The sequence below is a fragment of the Penicillium nucicola genome (assembly GCF_028828085.1).
Source record: "Penicillium nucicola strain IBT 29836 chromosome Unknown utg000003l, whole genome shotgun sequence".
Lineage (NCBI taxonomy): Eukaryota > Fungi > Ascomycota > Eurotiomycetes > Eurotiales > Aspergillaceae > Penicillium > Penicillium nucicola.
In genome coordinates this window covers 1,185,046-1,201,289 of record NW_026643127.1, presented here as the reverse complement: position 1 = coordinate 1,201,289, position 16,244 = coordinate 1,185,046, and the positions used below count along the sequence as shown (strand labels likewise).

General features: G+C 44.1%; 7 protein-coding genes across 7 annotated transcripts; 4 read left to right on the top strand and 3 right to left on the bottom strand.

Annotated features, from left to right (window-relative positions):
* Positions 1-153: 153 nt before the first annotated feature.
* Positions 154-625, top strand: N7511_004022 (NADH dehydrogenase [ubiquinone] 1 beta subcomplex subunit 9; the record flags this gene model as incomplete). The annotated part of the gene is made up of 4 exons (XM_057126447.1): positions 154-173; positions 224-356; positions 409-529; positions 600-625. 4 exons carry the CDS (start codon positions 154-156, stop codon positions 623-625), a joined length of 300 nt encoding a protein of 99 aa, XP_056985337.1.
* A 391-nt stretch (positions 626-1,016) lies between these two features.
* On the bottom strand, positions 1,017-1,800 carry N7511_004021 (histone H2A). The gene is made up of 3 exons (XM_057126446.1): positions 1,743-1,800; positions 1,391-1,683; positions 1,017-1,338 (listed from the first exon to the last, which is right to left on the bottom strand). The coding sequence occupies exons 1-3, from the start codon at positions 1,793-1,795 to the stop codon at positions 1,286-1,288; spliced, it is 399 nt and encodes a 132-aa protein (XP_056985336.1). The 5' UTR covers positions 1,796-1,800; the 3' UTR covers positions 1,017-1,285.
* A 552-nt stretch (positions 1,801-2,352) lies between these two features.
* Positions 2,353-3,188, top strand: N7511_004020 (histone H2B family protein). The gene is made up of 3 exons (XM_057126445.1): positions 2,353-2,542; positions 2,610-2,681; positions 2,757-3,188. The coding sequence occupies exons 1-3, from the start codon at positions 2,368-2,370 to the stop codon at positions 2,933-2,935; spliced, it is 426 nt and encodes a 141-aa protein (XP_056985335.1). The 5' UTR covers positions 2,353-2,367; the 3' UTR covers positions 2,936-3,188.
* A 117-nt stretch (positions 3,189-3,305) lies between these two features.
* On the bottom strand, positions 3,306-4,744 carry N7511_004019 (cysteine protease ATG4; the record flags this gene model as incomplete). Its single annotated transcript, XM_057126444.1, has 5 exons — positions 3,306-3,675; positions 3,734-3,961; positions 4,008-4,176; positions 4,233-4,435; positions 4,572-4,744. 5 exons carry the CDS (start codon positions 4,742-4,744, stop codon positions 3,306-3,308), a joined length of 1,143 nt encoding a protein of 380 aa, XP_056985334.1.
* A 671-nt stretch (positions 4,745-5,415) lies between these two features.
* On the top strand, positions 5,416-7,249 carry N7511_004018 (uncharacterized protein; the record flags this gene model as incomplete). Its single annotated transcript, XM_057126443.1, has 3 exons — positions 5,416-5,493; positions 5,622-6,748; positions 6,799-7,249. The coding sequence occupies 3 exons, from the start codon at positions 5,416-5,418 to the stop codon at positions 7,247-7,249; spliced, it is 1,656 nt and encodes a 551-aa protein (XP_056985333.1).
* Positions 7,250-7,414: 165 nt separating this feature from the next.
* Positions 7,415-9,084, bottom strand: N7511_004017 (putative C2H2 finger domain protein; the record flags this gene model as incomplete). Its single annotated transcript, XM_057126442.1, has 2 exons — positions 7,415-8,912; positions 8,972-9,084. 2 exons carry the CDS (start codon positions 9,082-9,084, stop codon positions 7,415-7,417), a joined length of 1,611 nt encoding a protein of 536 aa, XP_056985332.1.
* A 255-nt stretch (positions 9,085-9,339) lies between these two features.
* On the top strand, positions 9,340-11,251 carry N7511_004016 (uncharacterized protein; the record flags this gene model as incomplete). Its single annotated transcript, XM_057126441.1, has 4 exons — positions 9,340-9,765; positions 9,801-9,974; positions 10,029-11,029; positions 11,077-11,251. The coding sequence occupies 4 exons, from the start codon at positions 9,340-9,342 to the stop codon at positions 11,249-11,251; spliced, it is 1,776 nt and encodes a 591-aa protein (XP_056985331.1).
* Between the last annotated feature and the right edge of the window lie 4,993 nt (positions 11,252-16,244).

Here is a 16,244-nt window from a genome sequence, read left to right as displayed (position 1 = left end):
CGACGACTATCCTACGCACTCCCCCTCTCCATTGGAATTTCTGAACTACGGTGTCTGCGATTGTTGCCAGGCCTGACAATTACAGCCATCTTTTCTCATTGATTCTTTCTTCTAGTCGGTATCGGGCCCCGGAGCAAGACTTGAGATCTCACCATGTCCACCTCCGCTGTCCAGTGGGTATCCATTTCGTCTAACCCAAGAGAAAGCTACTGACAGGTCACAGGTCGCTCTACCGGCGGTCCTTGAAGCTGGCCCTCGACTGGGCTGTCCACCGACAGGTGTGGCGCGGACAAGCAGTCTATATCCGATCCCTTTTCGAGGCGAACAAGGACGTCCGTGACCCCCGCCAACAGCAAGTATGGAATTCAACCTCTTCCTGACTGCGCCATATTTAACACACTCGACCAGGTCTTATTCCGCGAAACGGAGAAGCTCCTGGAGAACTGGAAGCACCCGGATCCTTACCGGGCACCCACTGCGCCCGGCGGAAACAAATGGGAACGCAACCTGCCCGCTCCAATTCTGCCCTGTACGTCGATTCCTCATCTCTGGCAAACTAACATTGGAAAGGAACAACACTAATCGGATTACCAATGCAGATGCGCAACCACCAGGTGCTCACTAGTGGAGAGTGGAGGTGCGAAATACGATATCCGATGGAGAGAACTGGGGTTTCTATCGAGAACATGAACTATGCGTAATTCAACGAAATAGATTCTCGAATCAATACTGATAATCAGTTGATATACTGGATGTACAATAAATAAGGCCGGAAGACAGAGAATTCGAATCTACAAGGGTCATGAATCTGTATACAGTGCTCGCAAGTCTTAGTCCAGTCTCTTGGATCGACGGTGCTTTGATTGTGCCGTTTGCATGCAATTTACGTTCGCATTGTCGTTCCAACCAAGATTGTATACAGCATTCGGTGTATAGATGGGGAACTATACATATTGTGTATAGTCTGCGCGTCTTGGGATGGAACCACGGAAATTGCAAGAGAAAAGAAAACACAAAAGTCAACACTTGAAGGACCTAGAGTCTTTTCATTGATTTGGGTCTGTCCCTGGGGCTAGTATCCGAAACTTGAAATCCCTCAAACGAGCTAAGGTCGTCGGTATCATTCCATGCCCGTAGGCATAATGTACAACCAGGAAATTGATGAAAAAAAATAGAAAACGCAGAGCCATAACGTGCCCGTCCCATAACCCCATTATCGTGTCAAAGAACCAATCCGCGCCGGAAAATAAAACAAAGAACCCGCGAAAACAACAGAGACACCGCTCTACAGCTCTTGGCTACCCTTTCCAGCCTTGGGGGTCTTCTTGGGGAGAAGGTCTAAGAATGAGGTTAGCAACTGAAGATGGAGGACAAGTGCGGGGTAACATACTCTGGTGGATGTTGGGCAGAACACCACCCTGGGCGATGGTGACGTGACCCAGAAGCTTGTTCAACTCCTCATCGTTACGGATGGCGAGCTGAAGGTGACGGGGAATGATACGGGTCTTCTTGTTGTCACGGGCGGCGTTACCAGCCAACTCGAGGATTTCAGCAGCGAGGTACTCGAGGACGGCAGCGAGGTAGACGGGAGCACCGGCACCAACACGCTGAGCGTAGTTGCCCTTGCGGAGCAGACGGTGGACACGACCAACGGGGAAGGCGAGACCAGCCTTGGAGGAACGGCTTCAAAAGTAACATGTCAGTGAATGAATCCGAAAAAAACGCGTAGATAAACAACTTACGACTGCGCGTTCTTGCTACCGCTAGCCTTGCCGCCGGACTTTCCGCCAGTCATTTTGATGGATGGGGTTTTTTGAAAGGGGATTGGTGGGAGAGAAAGGTGGTAAAAGTGTTGATGATTGAGGAGTGAGTTAGAGTAGAAAGTCGCAAGAGCAGGTGGGAGAGCGTGTGGAAGCGGAGGACCTTTATAAGGACGCGGTGAGGGTGACGTTGGGCGGCATCAAGAGGCCTCCAGATCACGCACTCGCTTAAAACGCGCAGCCAATGATCAGTCAGATCAGACATTCCCATTTGGGTAAGGTGTGGTAATCTACTTTGATTACCATACCATACCTTCTATTTGATGTGAATCTGGTCCACTTTCCCCGCCTTAGGACGCGTCAATCCCCCTTTAATCATACAGATCATACCACCCTGTTACTGTATTGAAATTCGGCCTCCTTTGCACCCCCCAGGATCAACTGCCTGTTGGTGCGCGAGTATAAAGACCGCGCCTCCCCTCGTCACCGCGTCTCACTTACTTTTCCTCCCCCATTCCATCTCTGCTTCCCATCCCACACGCTTTCTTCATCTCCCTTTATCTTTCAACCTTCGTGTTTAACCCACCTTTTCAAACCAACATTCGAAATGGCTCCCAAGGCTGCTGAGAAGAAGCCCTCCACCGGTGGCAAGGCCCCCGTTGGTGGTAAGGCTCCTGCTGAGAAGAAGGAGGCTGGCAAGAAGACTGCCACCGCTGCCTCCGGCGAGAAGAAGAAGCGCGGCAAGACCCGCAAGGAGACCTACTCTTCCTACATCTACAAGGGTGAGTGTGCCACTTTGGTGTTACGGGTTCCATGTGACTGGGCGCATTTATATTGACTCTATTCTAGTTCTCAAGCAGGTCCACCCTGACACTGGTATTTCCACCCGTGCTATGTCCATCTTGAACTCCTTCGTCAACGGTATGTTTCTTTTGGTGTCCAATCGTCGCGTCTGACGCGTCTCAATCGATCACCAATCTGACTTTGAATTTTTAGACATCTTCGAGCGTGTCGCTACCGAGGCCTCCAAGCTTGCCGCTTACAACAAGAAGTCCACCATCTCTTCCCGAGAGATCCAGACCTCCGTGCGTCTCATCCTCCCCGGTGAGCTTGCCAAGCACGCCGTCTCTGAGGGTACCAAGGCTGTTACCAAGTACTCCTCCTCCGCCAAATAAGCGGGTTTCTTACGTTTTCTTTTGAGCTTGCTTTGTTTTTACTGCCTCTTGATCTGTTATGGGCTCTGAGGCGGTCGGTTATGGGTGTTTTGCGGGTTTCTAATGCGTCATGGGATGGCTTGAATTTTCTTTTCCCCAATGGGCGATTTTCTTTGATGGTTACCGATACGTGAATGCGGTGTAACATAACTCGGGTCTGGGGCAGGCACGGATTGACCTCCCCTACTAGAACACGAAATTCCAAATGCGTGATAGCATTGCATCATGATATTATCTTTCCAGCTAATTCTGTTTGAACGTGCCTACTTGTGTAGTTATAGCAGCTTCCAGGTGCCAACTGATATCCAATACCCCAGGTACTTTCAATCTCTCATTCCAGTGCATCCGAGTCATCCAACACTTCCACTTCATCAAGTGCCTCTGCACGACCATGACCATGGTCTGGCTGGCTATGTCCAGGGAAGATGTGTACAATCTGCCGCCCAGGAGTAGATTCAATCTGTTTCTTCCAGTCGGCCCAGTCATCGCCATCCTTGATCAAAAATCCGATTAACATGCTGGGATCCATGTCCTTGATGTGGATTCTCCGAAGTCGGGTGGTGTAGTAGCTATCCAATTCCTCTTGGGTGTAGAGCTCATCAGGTCGATATGGTGTTGCGGGTCGGGTAGAATGGGGATCAAGGAAAAAGAGATGGGAGTCTTGAGCTCCTACAAAGTAATGGGACGAGGAAGGGCGCCCGCTTAATGAATATAGGGTGTTAGCAATTGCACGTAGTTGAATGATGACATCCAACTTACCCGGCTACACCAACTGATTGGGGGTATTGTAGTGCAGCTCGCAGTCCATCCCAATATACCGGTGTAATATGATCAATGCCCAGTCGGATTCCTAGGAGAATAAGTGTTGGCTGTATGCGGCCAGTCTGGTCTCGCGCCACTTGATTAAATTTGTCTTCATACACATCTGATGAGTCGTTGGTCACGTAGATCCTAAGCTTGGGTGATTCACACTCGGTTGAAAGTAGCCTGTCTGTGCTCAGTATCAACCGACATACTATGTTGGATCACTCACTGTATACATCTGGCTGTTGCCGACGGTCCAAACCACTCCCCAGGGTATTTCCCACATGAGTCTGCGCCGCAGTTCACAAATCGATGTATTGAGAATTGAGCATCTGGATGATCAGCAAACATTGAAATTAGTTTCGACTCTTCCTCCGGACTGTCTCCTCTGCGCCAGTCTGATATATGTAGGTAAGCTTGGGTTTTCCTATTCATGTCAATATCCATCACTTACCTCTCCCTAACAATAAAATTGCGAATGTGTTCGCCAGAAGGCTTTGCCCAGATCTAATCATGCAGCCCCACCCAGTATCCGATGTGAAGCCCGAGTCCATGAGCTGGCTTCGAAGCCGTACACCTAATGTCATGGATGATGTCGCTTCTGGTGATGTCGCTCGGGGTATCGGTGTGAAGTTTGATCGGTATGTCATCCACTGCCTTGATCCGAAATCAGAGAGAAATGCTGCCGGCCAGGCTTTCCCTGTTGCTTCACTCGGTGTACCAGCTTCTGTGGACTGCTCTGTCGAGCCATCCTCTTTTGGCGGCTGTTAGCCATGTTTGACAAGTTTTTTACTTGTATATCTCTTTCGGCTGATTGAACTGGTCCAGATAGAACTTACTGGTGGTTTGCGGGGTCGCATACTCTCTGCCCAGGCACCATATTGACGCTGCGGGTGCATCATTCTTGGGTTCGGGATCCCAGAAGTATTGCACTATGCGTTTGCATTTTTCTATATCCACTGTCATAACTGGTGTGGTCTGTGGATGATGATGGTGGGGGGGGTTCGAGACTTGGGGGAGGGGGATAGTCAGAGGAGAGGTGGATAGAGAGCTGGATATATATAAGTGATGTATGTATATCAACCGGCACTAGAGCTCAGGTGAACATCGCCCCCAAAAGATCACACAGAACACACAGAACAATCCAAGGAAGCAAATACACCCAGGAGAGAACTCGAAATAAGGGATACGAAACAGATCACCTGCAATTCTGACAGTTTCTCCATTCCCCGAGGGGTCGAAACCCAGTCACAAGCCCAGACGTCACTGCTCAGAGGCCCCAAAAGGCGCAAAAGATAGTCGTTCCCCCCACACCAGGAAATCCGCGATCTATGTACAGGATTATGTATATATCGAATAAGCATACGAATTACAATATCCAGATAGAAAGCTGGAAGGCCTCCAGTATTATTATCTAACTTGGATGGGGTCACCGCCCGGCCCACCTAACGTCAAGTTAGAAATCCCGCTAGACCAACTTTTCCTTCATCAATCTCATCTACACCCATGGCCCGCCATGGGAAGTTTAAGGCCCGTATCAGGCGGGCCCAAGTGGGCAGAGGTATGCATCAATATGCCATCATATCACATCCAATCGAAGCTAATAATGCGAAGACCCATCGCCACAGCAATTTACCATGCAGCAAGAGGCTCGGAACACTGAAACCCACCAACGATCATGGTCAAATGCTCTCCGCCATAAGGCTGTCACATTTGTGAGCGCAGGAAGTCTGGAACCAACACTGGAACAGGAAAACGATGACCAGGAGTCCAACAAAGACGGCCCAGAACCGATGACGGACAGCCCACCCGACCCCGAAGCAACTTTTTTTTCGACTCACAGGGGCAAGACGTTGCCCACACCGGGCACCCCGATCCCGTACTGAGACCTGAATTGTCGGATTTCGACGACTCGAGCGAAGACGAAGTTGTGTTTACTGGTCGGCGGAAGAATGTCAAACCCGTTGTTCTTGAAACAAACCAGCAAGAGATTCAGGAGATCGTGCAGCCGACGGTTGCTGAATTGTCTCAGACACCGTCATGTAAAGTGGTCGTCGAAACCCGGGACCTGTCACCCGTTGCCAGCAACAAAGACGACGAGGAAGATGATGCAGAGTCCGACACAGACAAACCACAATGGCCACCAGCAGCAGACATCGACCCAATAGCCGACTATATCGCCAACATAGACAGTGAATACTACGCGGAAATCATCAAGGAAGCAAATACCGATCTCGAAGGGGGCATTGACGTTGAAAAAGCTGCAACGCAGTTGGACCTATCGGCTGCTAGCCCCGTTGACACCCAAGGAGATACCAGAAGATCATTGTCCACGAACCATCCACACAATGACTCCAAATTTGAAGGTTCAGTCGATGGTAAATCTGAAACCCTCCACCCGTCAAAACACATACTGACGCGCAGGTACACAGTGCTGGCTCAAATGCATCTAGATACAGATCAAGAATCAAGCGCTACATCAAGTGAATCCGACGAAGATGAAAGTGAAGGTTCTGATAACGTGCATTCCGATGATGATCTCGATGATTTTATCCTACTCGAGGACCTAGCCACCGGACATTCAAAGTCAGGGAAAAAGGGTGCTCGATCTGGAAAGCCCCAATTCCCTTCAGCGTCGGCATTTGCAGATGCCCTTGACTCGGATCCTTACTTTGGATTTGACATCATGGATTACGATCGACCGAGTCTACGGAAAAAGCCCAAGGGTAAACAAGCCATCCCCGAGCTGGTGCTATCCGACAGCGAATTTGAGATTGAACTACAAGAAGCCTGGCAGAACGACAGAAGAAAAAAGAAATTGAGAAAGAAGGAACGAGAAGAATTACGAGCGCAGGGGTTACTGGGCAGAAAACCAGGGAACCCAGACCTCAAATTCAAATATTCCAAGGAGATGAATATGGAGCAATTCATGACCGAACTGCGCTCATTCCTTTTGTCTCCCAAGAACAGGTTTGTCTATCCACCTTAATAACTACCAGACATAGCTAATTCGACCAAAGCCTGGCTTTGCCCCCCATGACCAAACAACGCAGAAAGCTGATACACGAATTGGCGAATGCGCTGAATTTGAAATCCCAGTCACGCGGCCATGGAATGGATCGTTTCCCTGTACTCAACAAGACCGCGCGTACGCCTGGATACACACCCAAAACCATTTCCAACGTGGACGATCTCTTGTCTGGAAGGAAGTTCAACCGTCGTCTATTCAGATCATGGGGCGCAGAGCCACCAAAATCATTCAAACCCAAACGATCTGGAGGAGCTGCAACCTACATGGAGGGCGATGTGGTCGGCGCCTCTGCCCCAGAGATTGGAGCAGGAAACCGAGGCCGTGCTATGCTGGAGAAGATGGGATGGAGTACAGGTACTGCTCTTGGGGCTTCAAACAACAAGGGCATTCTACAGCCCGTTGCACATGTTGTCAAGAACTCCCGAACCGGCTTAGGCTAAGCATGGGCTTTGTGCATATCTGGGAGGAATTGCTTTGGCCATTCCATAGTAGAGCAACAGTGTTTCCCTCGATAGACAATCTACAGGTTGAGGTCAAGGGCTGACCTCTGTAAAATCACCGTGGCCCACTATTTGCGCGTATGGTAAACTGGAATCAGGAAGAGACTAACGTTTCTTGCCCTTCTGACTAGTAGTCCCCAACAATGGCTGTGCATGGTCCTCCTTTTTGATGTGCTCAAACAATTTAGACTTGGAGGCGAATGATTCCTTGCAGTTGGCACATACAAAAGCGGTGGATTGGTTTGCTTCTTTGGCAGCCTTCTTCGCCCGTTTTTGTTTGGCCTTGCCTAACTTGGGCGCCAATGGCTGCTCGTTCAAATCAGAAGAACCCAGTTGATCAGACAGTGTGGTGACTGGATCTAGGATTTCTCCCAAGAGAGAACCCATATCAGATTGAAGTCTGGTTTCGATAGATTCTCTCGAGGCGTAGTCTTCGTCATCTGTGGCTGGGGTACGGTCTTCAACTGCATCTTGCTCGGATATTGCCGTCTCTTCAAGACCACGCGAGCTTTCAGGCGATCCGGTAGTTTGCTTCGAGCTGATTTCAACCTCTTCAATCCGAGAATCGACCACTGCAACATCGGCCGGAGGAAATGGGCCATTCTCCATCTCAAGAGGTTGGGTGGTAACTGGATTAGGACTTGAGCTGGCAGACTCCAAATCCAATTGATCGTTTTGCATTCGCATCTCCCAGCATAGTTGCTTGATAGCCTTCAGGTGCTTTTTACTGCGCTCATGGGCCACGTATTGCTTCTGGCTTTTGAAATATTTGTGACATGCCACGCATTCAAAACTTTCAATCTCGCTCTCCTCGCTCTCGCTGTCGTCAAGGTCTGGCTGCTCCGATTGCGCCCATTCTGGAATGACATGATCACGCATATTGGCTTGATTAAGCGCCCGTGATCTTGCTGCTTGTGCAGCCACAGACTGGCGGAGAGTCTCCTGGCGTTGGGCTTCGCTTTGGGCGTTGGCTTTGTATCGAGGATCACGTTTCTTGACAAAGGCCACAAGAGATCTGACTGCATCGTTGAACTCTCGAATACCTTCATCCCGGAGACGCTTATTTTCCTTTTCCATCATTCGTCGCACCCGGCGATCTGGAGCTTCAGAGAGACGATAAACATCTCTCCAGGCGAATGACTTTTGGGTGGAGAATCCACTCCAACTGGCATAAAACGGCCGTACAACCTTCTCAAAATCATCATGACTAGATCCAAATGTTGCATATTCAATGGGATCTTGAGCCTCCCACTGACAAGCAAGCCTTTCCTCCAATGCAAGCTGTTCAAATTGTTCACGAAGGCCACCGAAGAATCCAGTTGGGGCGTCGGAGAATTCCATTCGCGGACTAAACTTTGAAAAGAGCTTAAGAACATCATCGGCGGTTGTAATTCGGACATTGTACGAGTGTTGATCATCGGTACCCCCGCCTGTCCCTAGGAAAGCATCGCTGTGCGAGTCGTACCATGCTCGTTCCTGGGGATCTGCCAGTACTTCATAAGCGGATTGGATTTCAGCAAACAGTCTAGTCGCCTCTTCAACGTTCCCATAATTTCGATCGGGATGCAACACGAGGGCTTTCTTCCTATAAGCTTTCTTGATTCTGTGGAAGAAGGGCAAATCGTTAGTCGCAGGACATGACTGGCTGATGTGTGGACTTACTCATCATCACTGGCAGTCCGTGTTACCCCAAGTAGCTCGTAGTAGTCGGTCTTTTCGCCTTGCTGTTCTGGGGCATCAGAGCTCGCCTGGCTGGTAGAATGAAATTGGCCCATTGGTGGAGAGAGACAGGATAGAATAAAGACAGTGTTTCCTGCTAGAGCTTGAACAGCTCTAATTCACCAAAAAAAAGAGCCCTCAAAAGCCTTGAATTCGAGGCTCTCGAGAAGTTGAAGGAAGAAAAACACGAGGGCTTGGCGCATCACCTTATCAAGCAACTTCCGTCAAACATCGTCATCTTTGATCCCCAAGAAATGTGATCTTGCTTCCTCTCCATATTTCTCTCAAACAACCCTTGTCAATCTCTAGGGATGGTTCGGTCTCTCAATCATATCCCAGACGAGATCTTGAGTTCAATCCTACGCGATTCCCCTCCGCAGACCTGTGCCGCCCTCGAGCAAACGAGCTCTCGATTTCGAAATGTGACGAATGAGCCTTTACTATGGCGATATTATTGTGAATCACACTATAAGTTCTGGGATAAGAAACACGATATGCCCCACAAGCTCCTCTGTCCAGTCTCATCTATTGATTGGAAGACGCTTTTTGTGTTCAAGTATCAAGTCGATTGCTCGGTCACTGGGCTTCTCGGGAGCATCCTCGCTAGCCAAACGGGCCGCATCGAAAAGTTTCGCTCCGTGATAGATCTCGGATACGATGCCAAAGACACTCTCTTGCGGCACAGCCTGGTGGCATCCGGGGATGATCATCTGGCCAGAAGGTGGGCTACTGATTCCGTACAATTGGCCATTATTTCAGTTGAGTTGACCAGCGCTTTATGGGAACCTTAAGGTATTATGCCCGTGCACTCTTGACTTGTCTCCATCGAAGCATTGCAGTGCCGGTGTGGGCAAAACTAAGGCGCGGGGACCCGGTATCACTTGACCGAGCCTTAGGCTGCTTTGATCTCTTCATACCTGAGAATGGACATGAGGATTTGGATGATGTAAGGATAACCCTTGTGACCTTGTGCTGTTGAACTGGATCTGACTGGTTAAAGATACGATGCTCCCTTGCTGGGATTCTTGATCGCTTCGTCGCTGATCATCTAGACCTTAATCTCACTCCTCGCCATAAAGCACTGGCTATTGCAGACTGGCTTGCGACGAATGGTCTTATAGGCATCGATCCGGAGCGGGAATTTCACCGGCTGGAGCATAATTTCCTGGGGCTAGCTCTAACCAATATTGAGCACAATTCTCTGCCGTTGGTATCAGCTGCGATATATTGCTTTGTTGCACAGGGGTTGGGACTCAATGCTCATCCTTGTGGATTCCCTTTTCACGTTCATGTCATAATCACTCCCGTGTCGGGTTTTGATATGGACGGGCGTCCTTTGTCTAATCTCGATCAGGCGCAGCCTATGTACTTGGATCCATTCCGTGGCGCACGAGAAAGTTCCGTTTCAGATTTGCGCAATCAACTCAATTTCCTCGGAATGTCCAACGCAGACCAACCTGCAGCCCTTGGCGAGTCTTCAACGGCGTCAATTGTTTTGCGTTGCGGCAAGAATATTTTGAACTCTGTCCGCATCGCAACTCAGAGCCCAGACTTGGATTCTACTCCAGTAGATGCTGTAAGTGCAAGATATGCTGCACTTTGGTCGGTGATACTCCTATCGAACAGTTCCGCGCCAACGGATCTGCGCCATCAATTGCCATGGCTGATGGAGCTTTTCGCCACTGATTTCCCTTCAGACATCTTTCTCGTCGAACAATACATTGCCCCTCTGTTCGACGGCATGTTTGAGCATGGGCATATTCTAGAAAGTCTCCACGTGATGCGAGCGGTGGATGAGATCCCAAAGCAAATCCATACCCGAACTGGTAACAATGCAAATATTCGATATACTGTGGGCCAGGTTTTCCGTCACCGTCGCTATCAATACAGGGCTATCATCACTGGCTGGGATTCCGAATGCGGCGCAGGTGAGCAATGGATGATGCGGATGGGCATTGACCGATTACAAGCTGGCAGACACCAAAGTTTCTACCATGTTCTGTAAGTATGATAACTCCGTGTTTGTCTCAGGCGCTGACAATATCAAGCGTGGAGGATCGAAGTGTTCGATATGTGGCCGAAGAAAATGTTGAACTTATTACACCTCGCCTGGAGGAGCTACCGCGGAGCTTAATCGCCATTGCGGGCAAGCATTTCAAACGATGGGATGAAAGACGGATGGTTTTTATAAGTAATGTGAAGGACGAGTATCCAGATGACTAGTCCCCGGTCGTAGCGGACATGACCTCTACATAGCCCTAAATCTAGCACAACATGTACAACCCTCTCAACATGTCTGTTCTTATATCGTTGTGTGGACGAATTTTGATATGAAATTCCGGGGCCGCAAAGGAAATCTCAGCATCAGGTGAGGATAGCCAGGAGAAGTCTGAGATGGTTGATACCCATGGTATTCAAGATCATTGTCTTCTATCAGATGAACTTCCTGCTATGTAGTTGAGATTTAGATGAAATACGAAGCAAGACAAGAGTAAGACTGACTATTTGGGAAGAGAAAGTCCGTATTTTAAGAAAAAGAGTGATCTTTTTTAGATACACAATAGTGTATGAGTGTTTATAATTATACCTTATTAGGCATTATGCAGTAAGTGCATTTCTAATGCATCCATGTAGCAAAAGTGCGTCGGTTCTCAACAGTGGCCAGTGACTTACCTTAAGTCAGGTATAGTACCAAGGAAGTATAATTCTAGATATAGACTAATTCTAAGAAAGATAACTAGATATCGCATTAGCATATACCGTAAGAGATATAGCCAAGAAGATAAGAGGAAATCATGAATTATAATAACTCGTGGCCGAAGTAGATCTAGATCCACGAGTATAGCAGAGTTTCTTCTTTCAAACTACTATGTAATACTGTTTGGGGGCTTTGGGACGTGTTTATGACAGATAGAATCCGTCACACCCATGATTCAGGAATGATTCGCTCTTAGAACGCTCCACCAAATCGTGGAATTTTCCCCTTATCCAGTGAATATATTTATATTCTTATTTGAATGTAACATCTTACGTTGGGGTGTTATACTATACCTAATTCATTTATAGATATTTTCCGACCCATATGGAGAGCCTAGCAGATCGAACGGGAACCAAAAAGGCTACTATAACTACCGTCAGGTAGTCAAGCTCTCCCATCAGATTAACTATCGCACTCTATCAAGCCACATGACCATCCAGCGTAGTCCTATCAACAACCAGTAGGGTTGGTTCTGGTTAGTTACCCCTATATGAAAATATATAAAAAGAGTATAGTCTTACTTCATACTCTTTCTCTCTTAAAAGATTAGACTTAAACCAAGGATAAAGGATCAATATGATCTCTTCTAGGGAGCTCACTATAAGCTCAATAATCATAAAAAATATATTTTTATTCTAACTCATATATAGATATAAGGCGTTCAAAATTTTTTATAATAAGTAAACTAATAAAACAGCTACGATTATTCGGACTATTCCATACCTAAGGAACTATTAGCAAATTATTATTAGAACTTCAGAATTTATATAATTTTATTCGATAGTTTTTATCTATTTTTAATGGTATTGTATATATCTATTAATATTTTTATAGGAGGAAATATATATTTTGGGCTCTTTTTGTTATCTTAGAAGCGATTTTATAAGGCTTTTACTTTTAATACTATATAATTTAATTCGAAGACCCTTAACTTGATAGAAGTCTAATTTTTCTTTCTATATTTAAGGATCTAGATATCTATCTTAGTATCTATGGGTCAATAGTAAAAACACCGAAAAGTCAATTTCCGTAAGAGATAGTATCGAATTCGAACGAGAAAAAAAAGAAACAGGCTTTATACTCTATACCGGTATAAAGCCTCTAGAAAAAGTATACTTATCGATAATTCACTTAATAAGTTAGTACCATATCGCGATATTTTCGCCTTAAAGAGGCGTCTAATTTATAGTAAATTAAGAGATTTTAACTTTAGTATTATCGAAAAGAAATCTAGTCTTAATAAATCAACTTAAATCTTATTATAGAGAGAATTATAATAAATATAAGATAGTATTTATAGTCTTAATAATAGGAGAATTAACCTTTTAAAGAATATTATAAACGCTCTTCTTCTTCTTATACCTAAGAAAGATAATAAGTTCTAGTTATACGTCTATTATAGAGGTTAACTGCGAATCGATATCTACTACCTTTAATATTAAAATTTTCAATTACTTTTTTTCTAGTACTTATTAGTCCTATAGAGTCAATATTAAAGGAGATAGGTGTTTCAAACTCACCATAGCTATCTAAAGCATACTATAATACCTTTAGATTGATTACTATATATATAGTATTTATTCTAAGGTTATATATAAACTTTATTGAAGAGTATACTGTTACGACCCACTAGGAGAGCTTAGTGAGGTACACACCGAACCAAAAGGTTACTATGACTGCCTAACGGCAGTCATACTCTCCCACTACATTAAGTAGTGCAATCTGTCAAGCGACGTGACCAATAGTCACTGTGTACTATGTTCAGCGCAGTCCTACCGAACCGTTCTGACACTGAATAAATATTCCGTATAATCGTGTGAAATATATGAGATATTTTCAAAAATTCCGTCTCCAAAGACTTTAGTTTACTAAAATTGATGTTTAAACATTGAAGTATATGTTTTCGTAACGAGAAATATAATTTGTTGTATTTATTATCAATAATTAGCATGAAGATATAGTAGATATAGATCCTAATAGGCTAATCTCTAATTAAGCATATATCAGGACCACCTACTAACTAGGGGTGTCAGGGGTATGAGGAGTCCGAGTACTAGGTTTGATCAATACCAATTCCCAGTCCCTTATTACTGTAGTTTTAGGAACAGAGCTAGTCCCCATGTATTAGTTATGTTATGTGACTAGTGGTCTAAATAGCACTTCTAACACTAATCCCAGGAATCGGCGTTCCATGTACCTTTTTAAAATAAACTGTCATTTATATAGATATATACCGTTCGGAAGTCTCCCTACAATTTTCTTCTTACCCACCCCACTAAAATATGCCAATCATCGTAACCAAGCATAGTTTCACTAAAACACGGATTTTTGGGACGAAAGTTTCTGTAAATCGACCGAAAGCTAATAAATCATCTGAAACTACGTATGCTGCTATAAATTAGGCGGTTAGAAATAGGAGGGTCGCGAAAGTGGCACGATATTTTTATATAGCCTGCAGTGCTATATAATAAGATAAAACGCGAAAAGAAGTCTTAAAAAATTTAAACTCCTGACCCTGACCCGGTGGTAGACTAAAGAAGCTTAGTAGCCTCGCTATCCTTAGGTTTCTTAGAAATTCCTAGAGAGATCTATCGCCAATCTCCACAAAAATAGCGATAAAGACACCATTCGACGGGTATTAGAGCTATACGGTATCTTAAAGTAGAAGATAAGGAATGTTACGTTCTAAAACCTTTCGACGCGAAACGCCGACATAAATTCGTTGAGAAATAGTCGAGGTTTGCTGATTAAAATATTATCATTTTCTCTAATAAAAGTTTAGCCGAGCCGAAATCGAATTCTATCGGGTAATTCGTCATCTGATTAAAATGCGAGAAATACTACCTACCATTTATTTATCTCTAAGTAAAATGTAAGTGATTTTTATAGATAACTTCGGGTATAATTTAACTTGGTAGCCGCTCAGACTTAATTATTATAAAGAAGTAGAAAGCTAAAGGATTTCCCGCTAAATTATTTATCGAGGTCCTAGAACTCGGCCTATTACCTTTCTATAATAATTATTATATCTTATATTAAGATAACACCTCGATCTATGTAGCGAATACTATAATAAAGTAGGTGAAAAAGGAGAAAGCTTGGCTTATAAAATAACCTCTATATTTGCCTGATTTAAACCTAATGACAAATATCCAGTTTCGTTTAAATTATAAGCTATACAAACTATGTCTATATCTCAGTATAGTAAATCCAAGTTAGATTAGGATATTTTTTTAAGACGCTATTCGAGTCACTTAAAAGGCGTTAAGGCGCAATAGATCGATTTATTAAGTCTATACTAAGGCAAATTAAGGCGGCGAACAAAGCACGTAGCTAGTATACTGAAAACTAATATCAGAAGCTAACTTAATTTATTAATTTAAGAGATTATTATGCAGGAATGATAAGGAATTCGAGTTTTTACGTTAAAGAAATTGTCTAAATTGGGTAAAAAAAATGTGTAGAGACTTTTGCAACGGTATATATACACTATTCTCGGATTCTCAATCGCTTACCTATCTTCACCCGGAGATGCGTAGTTTCACTTAATAGAAGGACCTTACTATGTATTATAGAAATATTTTAGGTTTCAATAATATTTGTTAAAGGACACGGTATCTAAGGGGAAATAATACGAGAAAGGATATATAATTGGATATATTGGAGGAATGATTGACTTAATTAAGTCTAAGGGTTTATCTTTCTATCATAATCCTCTTATAAAAAGGGAATCAAGGATTTTTATATTTACCTCTATTATGTAATAATAAATCCTTGATTTCTTCCTTAAAATAATTCTTAGCTCAATCGTTTTAGTTAATGAATACCTTTAACATCTTCAGTAGCGAGTAATTCCAATACAAAAGTATATCATGAAAGTATTTCCTCTTACAGATTAGGATTAATAGCCTACCGATATCTATATAGATCCTATTAAAAATATTGTAATATACCGTGTATTCTTTAATAGTAGGTATGTTCTGTGTTTTTCTAATAAGGATCGTTTACTATTAGTTTCCAATATTATAATACTTGGAGACAAATTATATTTTAACTACGCTAATTCAGTTATAATTTATTTATCCATAATATATAGGATTCTTACTATACATCGCGATAAAACCACCTTTTATCCTTATATAGTAAGTATTCACTTACTAAATAAAAATGAGCTGATTATAGTTGTCATTTTATTTCAGCTTACCAGATTAATGCTCAACTAAAGAAGATAAAATATATCTTTTAGATAATAGATCTTGCCTATATTTATGTGCAGTTAGTTTTATTTCCTTTCTAATATAGTATATTAGATTACTAGTACTTCTCCCATTTCTTCACAAATTATCTAATATATAGTTAATATATTAGGCTCTTTTATTGATTTTTTGGGATAGGTGTCTTACTAGTAAGAATCTAATAAATAGCTGGCTTTCTTCTTATGACCCTGGTACAAACTAC

Excerpts from the sequence above, each read along its gene's own strand:
- N7511_004020 (XM_057126445.1), top strand. The coding sequence starts at position 2,368 with ATGGCTCCCAAGGCTGCTGAGAAGAAGCCCTCCACCGGTGGCAAGGCC. Across the intron at positions 2,543-2,609 it reads CTCTTCCTACATCTACAAGG|TTCTCAAGCAGGTCCACCCT; the intron begins GTGAGTGTGCCA and ends ACTCTATTCTAG. Across the intron at positions 2,682-2,756 it reads CTTGAACTCCTTCGTCAACG|ACATCTTCGAGCGTGTCGCT; the intron begins GTATGTTTCTTT and ends TTGAATTTTTAG.
- N7511_004021 (XM_057126446.1), bottom strand. The coding sequence starts at position 1,795 with ATGACTGGCGGAAAGTCCGGCGGCAAGGCTAGCGGTAGCAAGAACGCG. Across the intron at positions 1,684-1,742 it reads GGTAGCAAGAACGCGCAGTC|CCGTTCCTCCAAGGCTGGTC; the intron begins GTAAGTTGTTTA and ends TTACTTTTGAAG. Across the intron at positions 1,339-1,390 it reads TCTGCCCAACATCCACCAGA|ACCTTCTCCCCAAGAAGACC; the intron begins GTATGTTACCCC and ends CCTCATTCTTAG.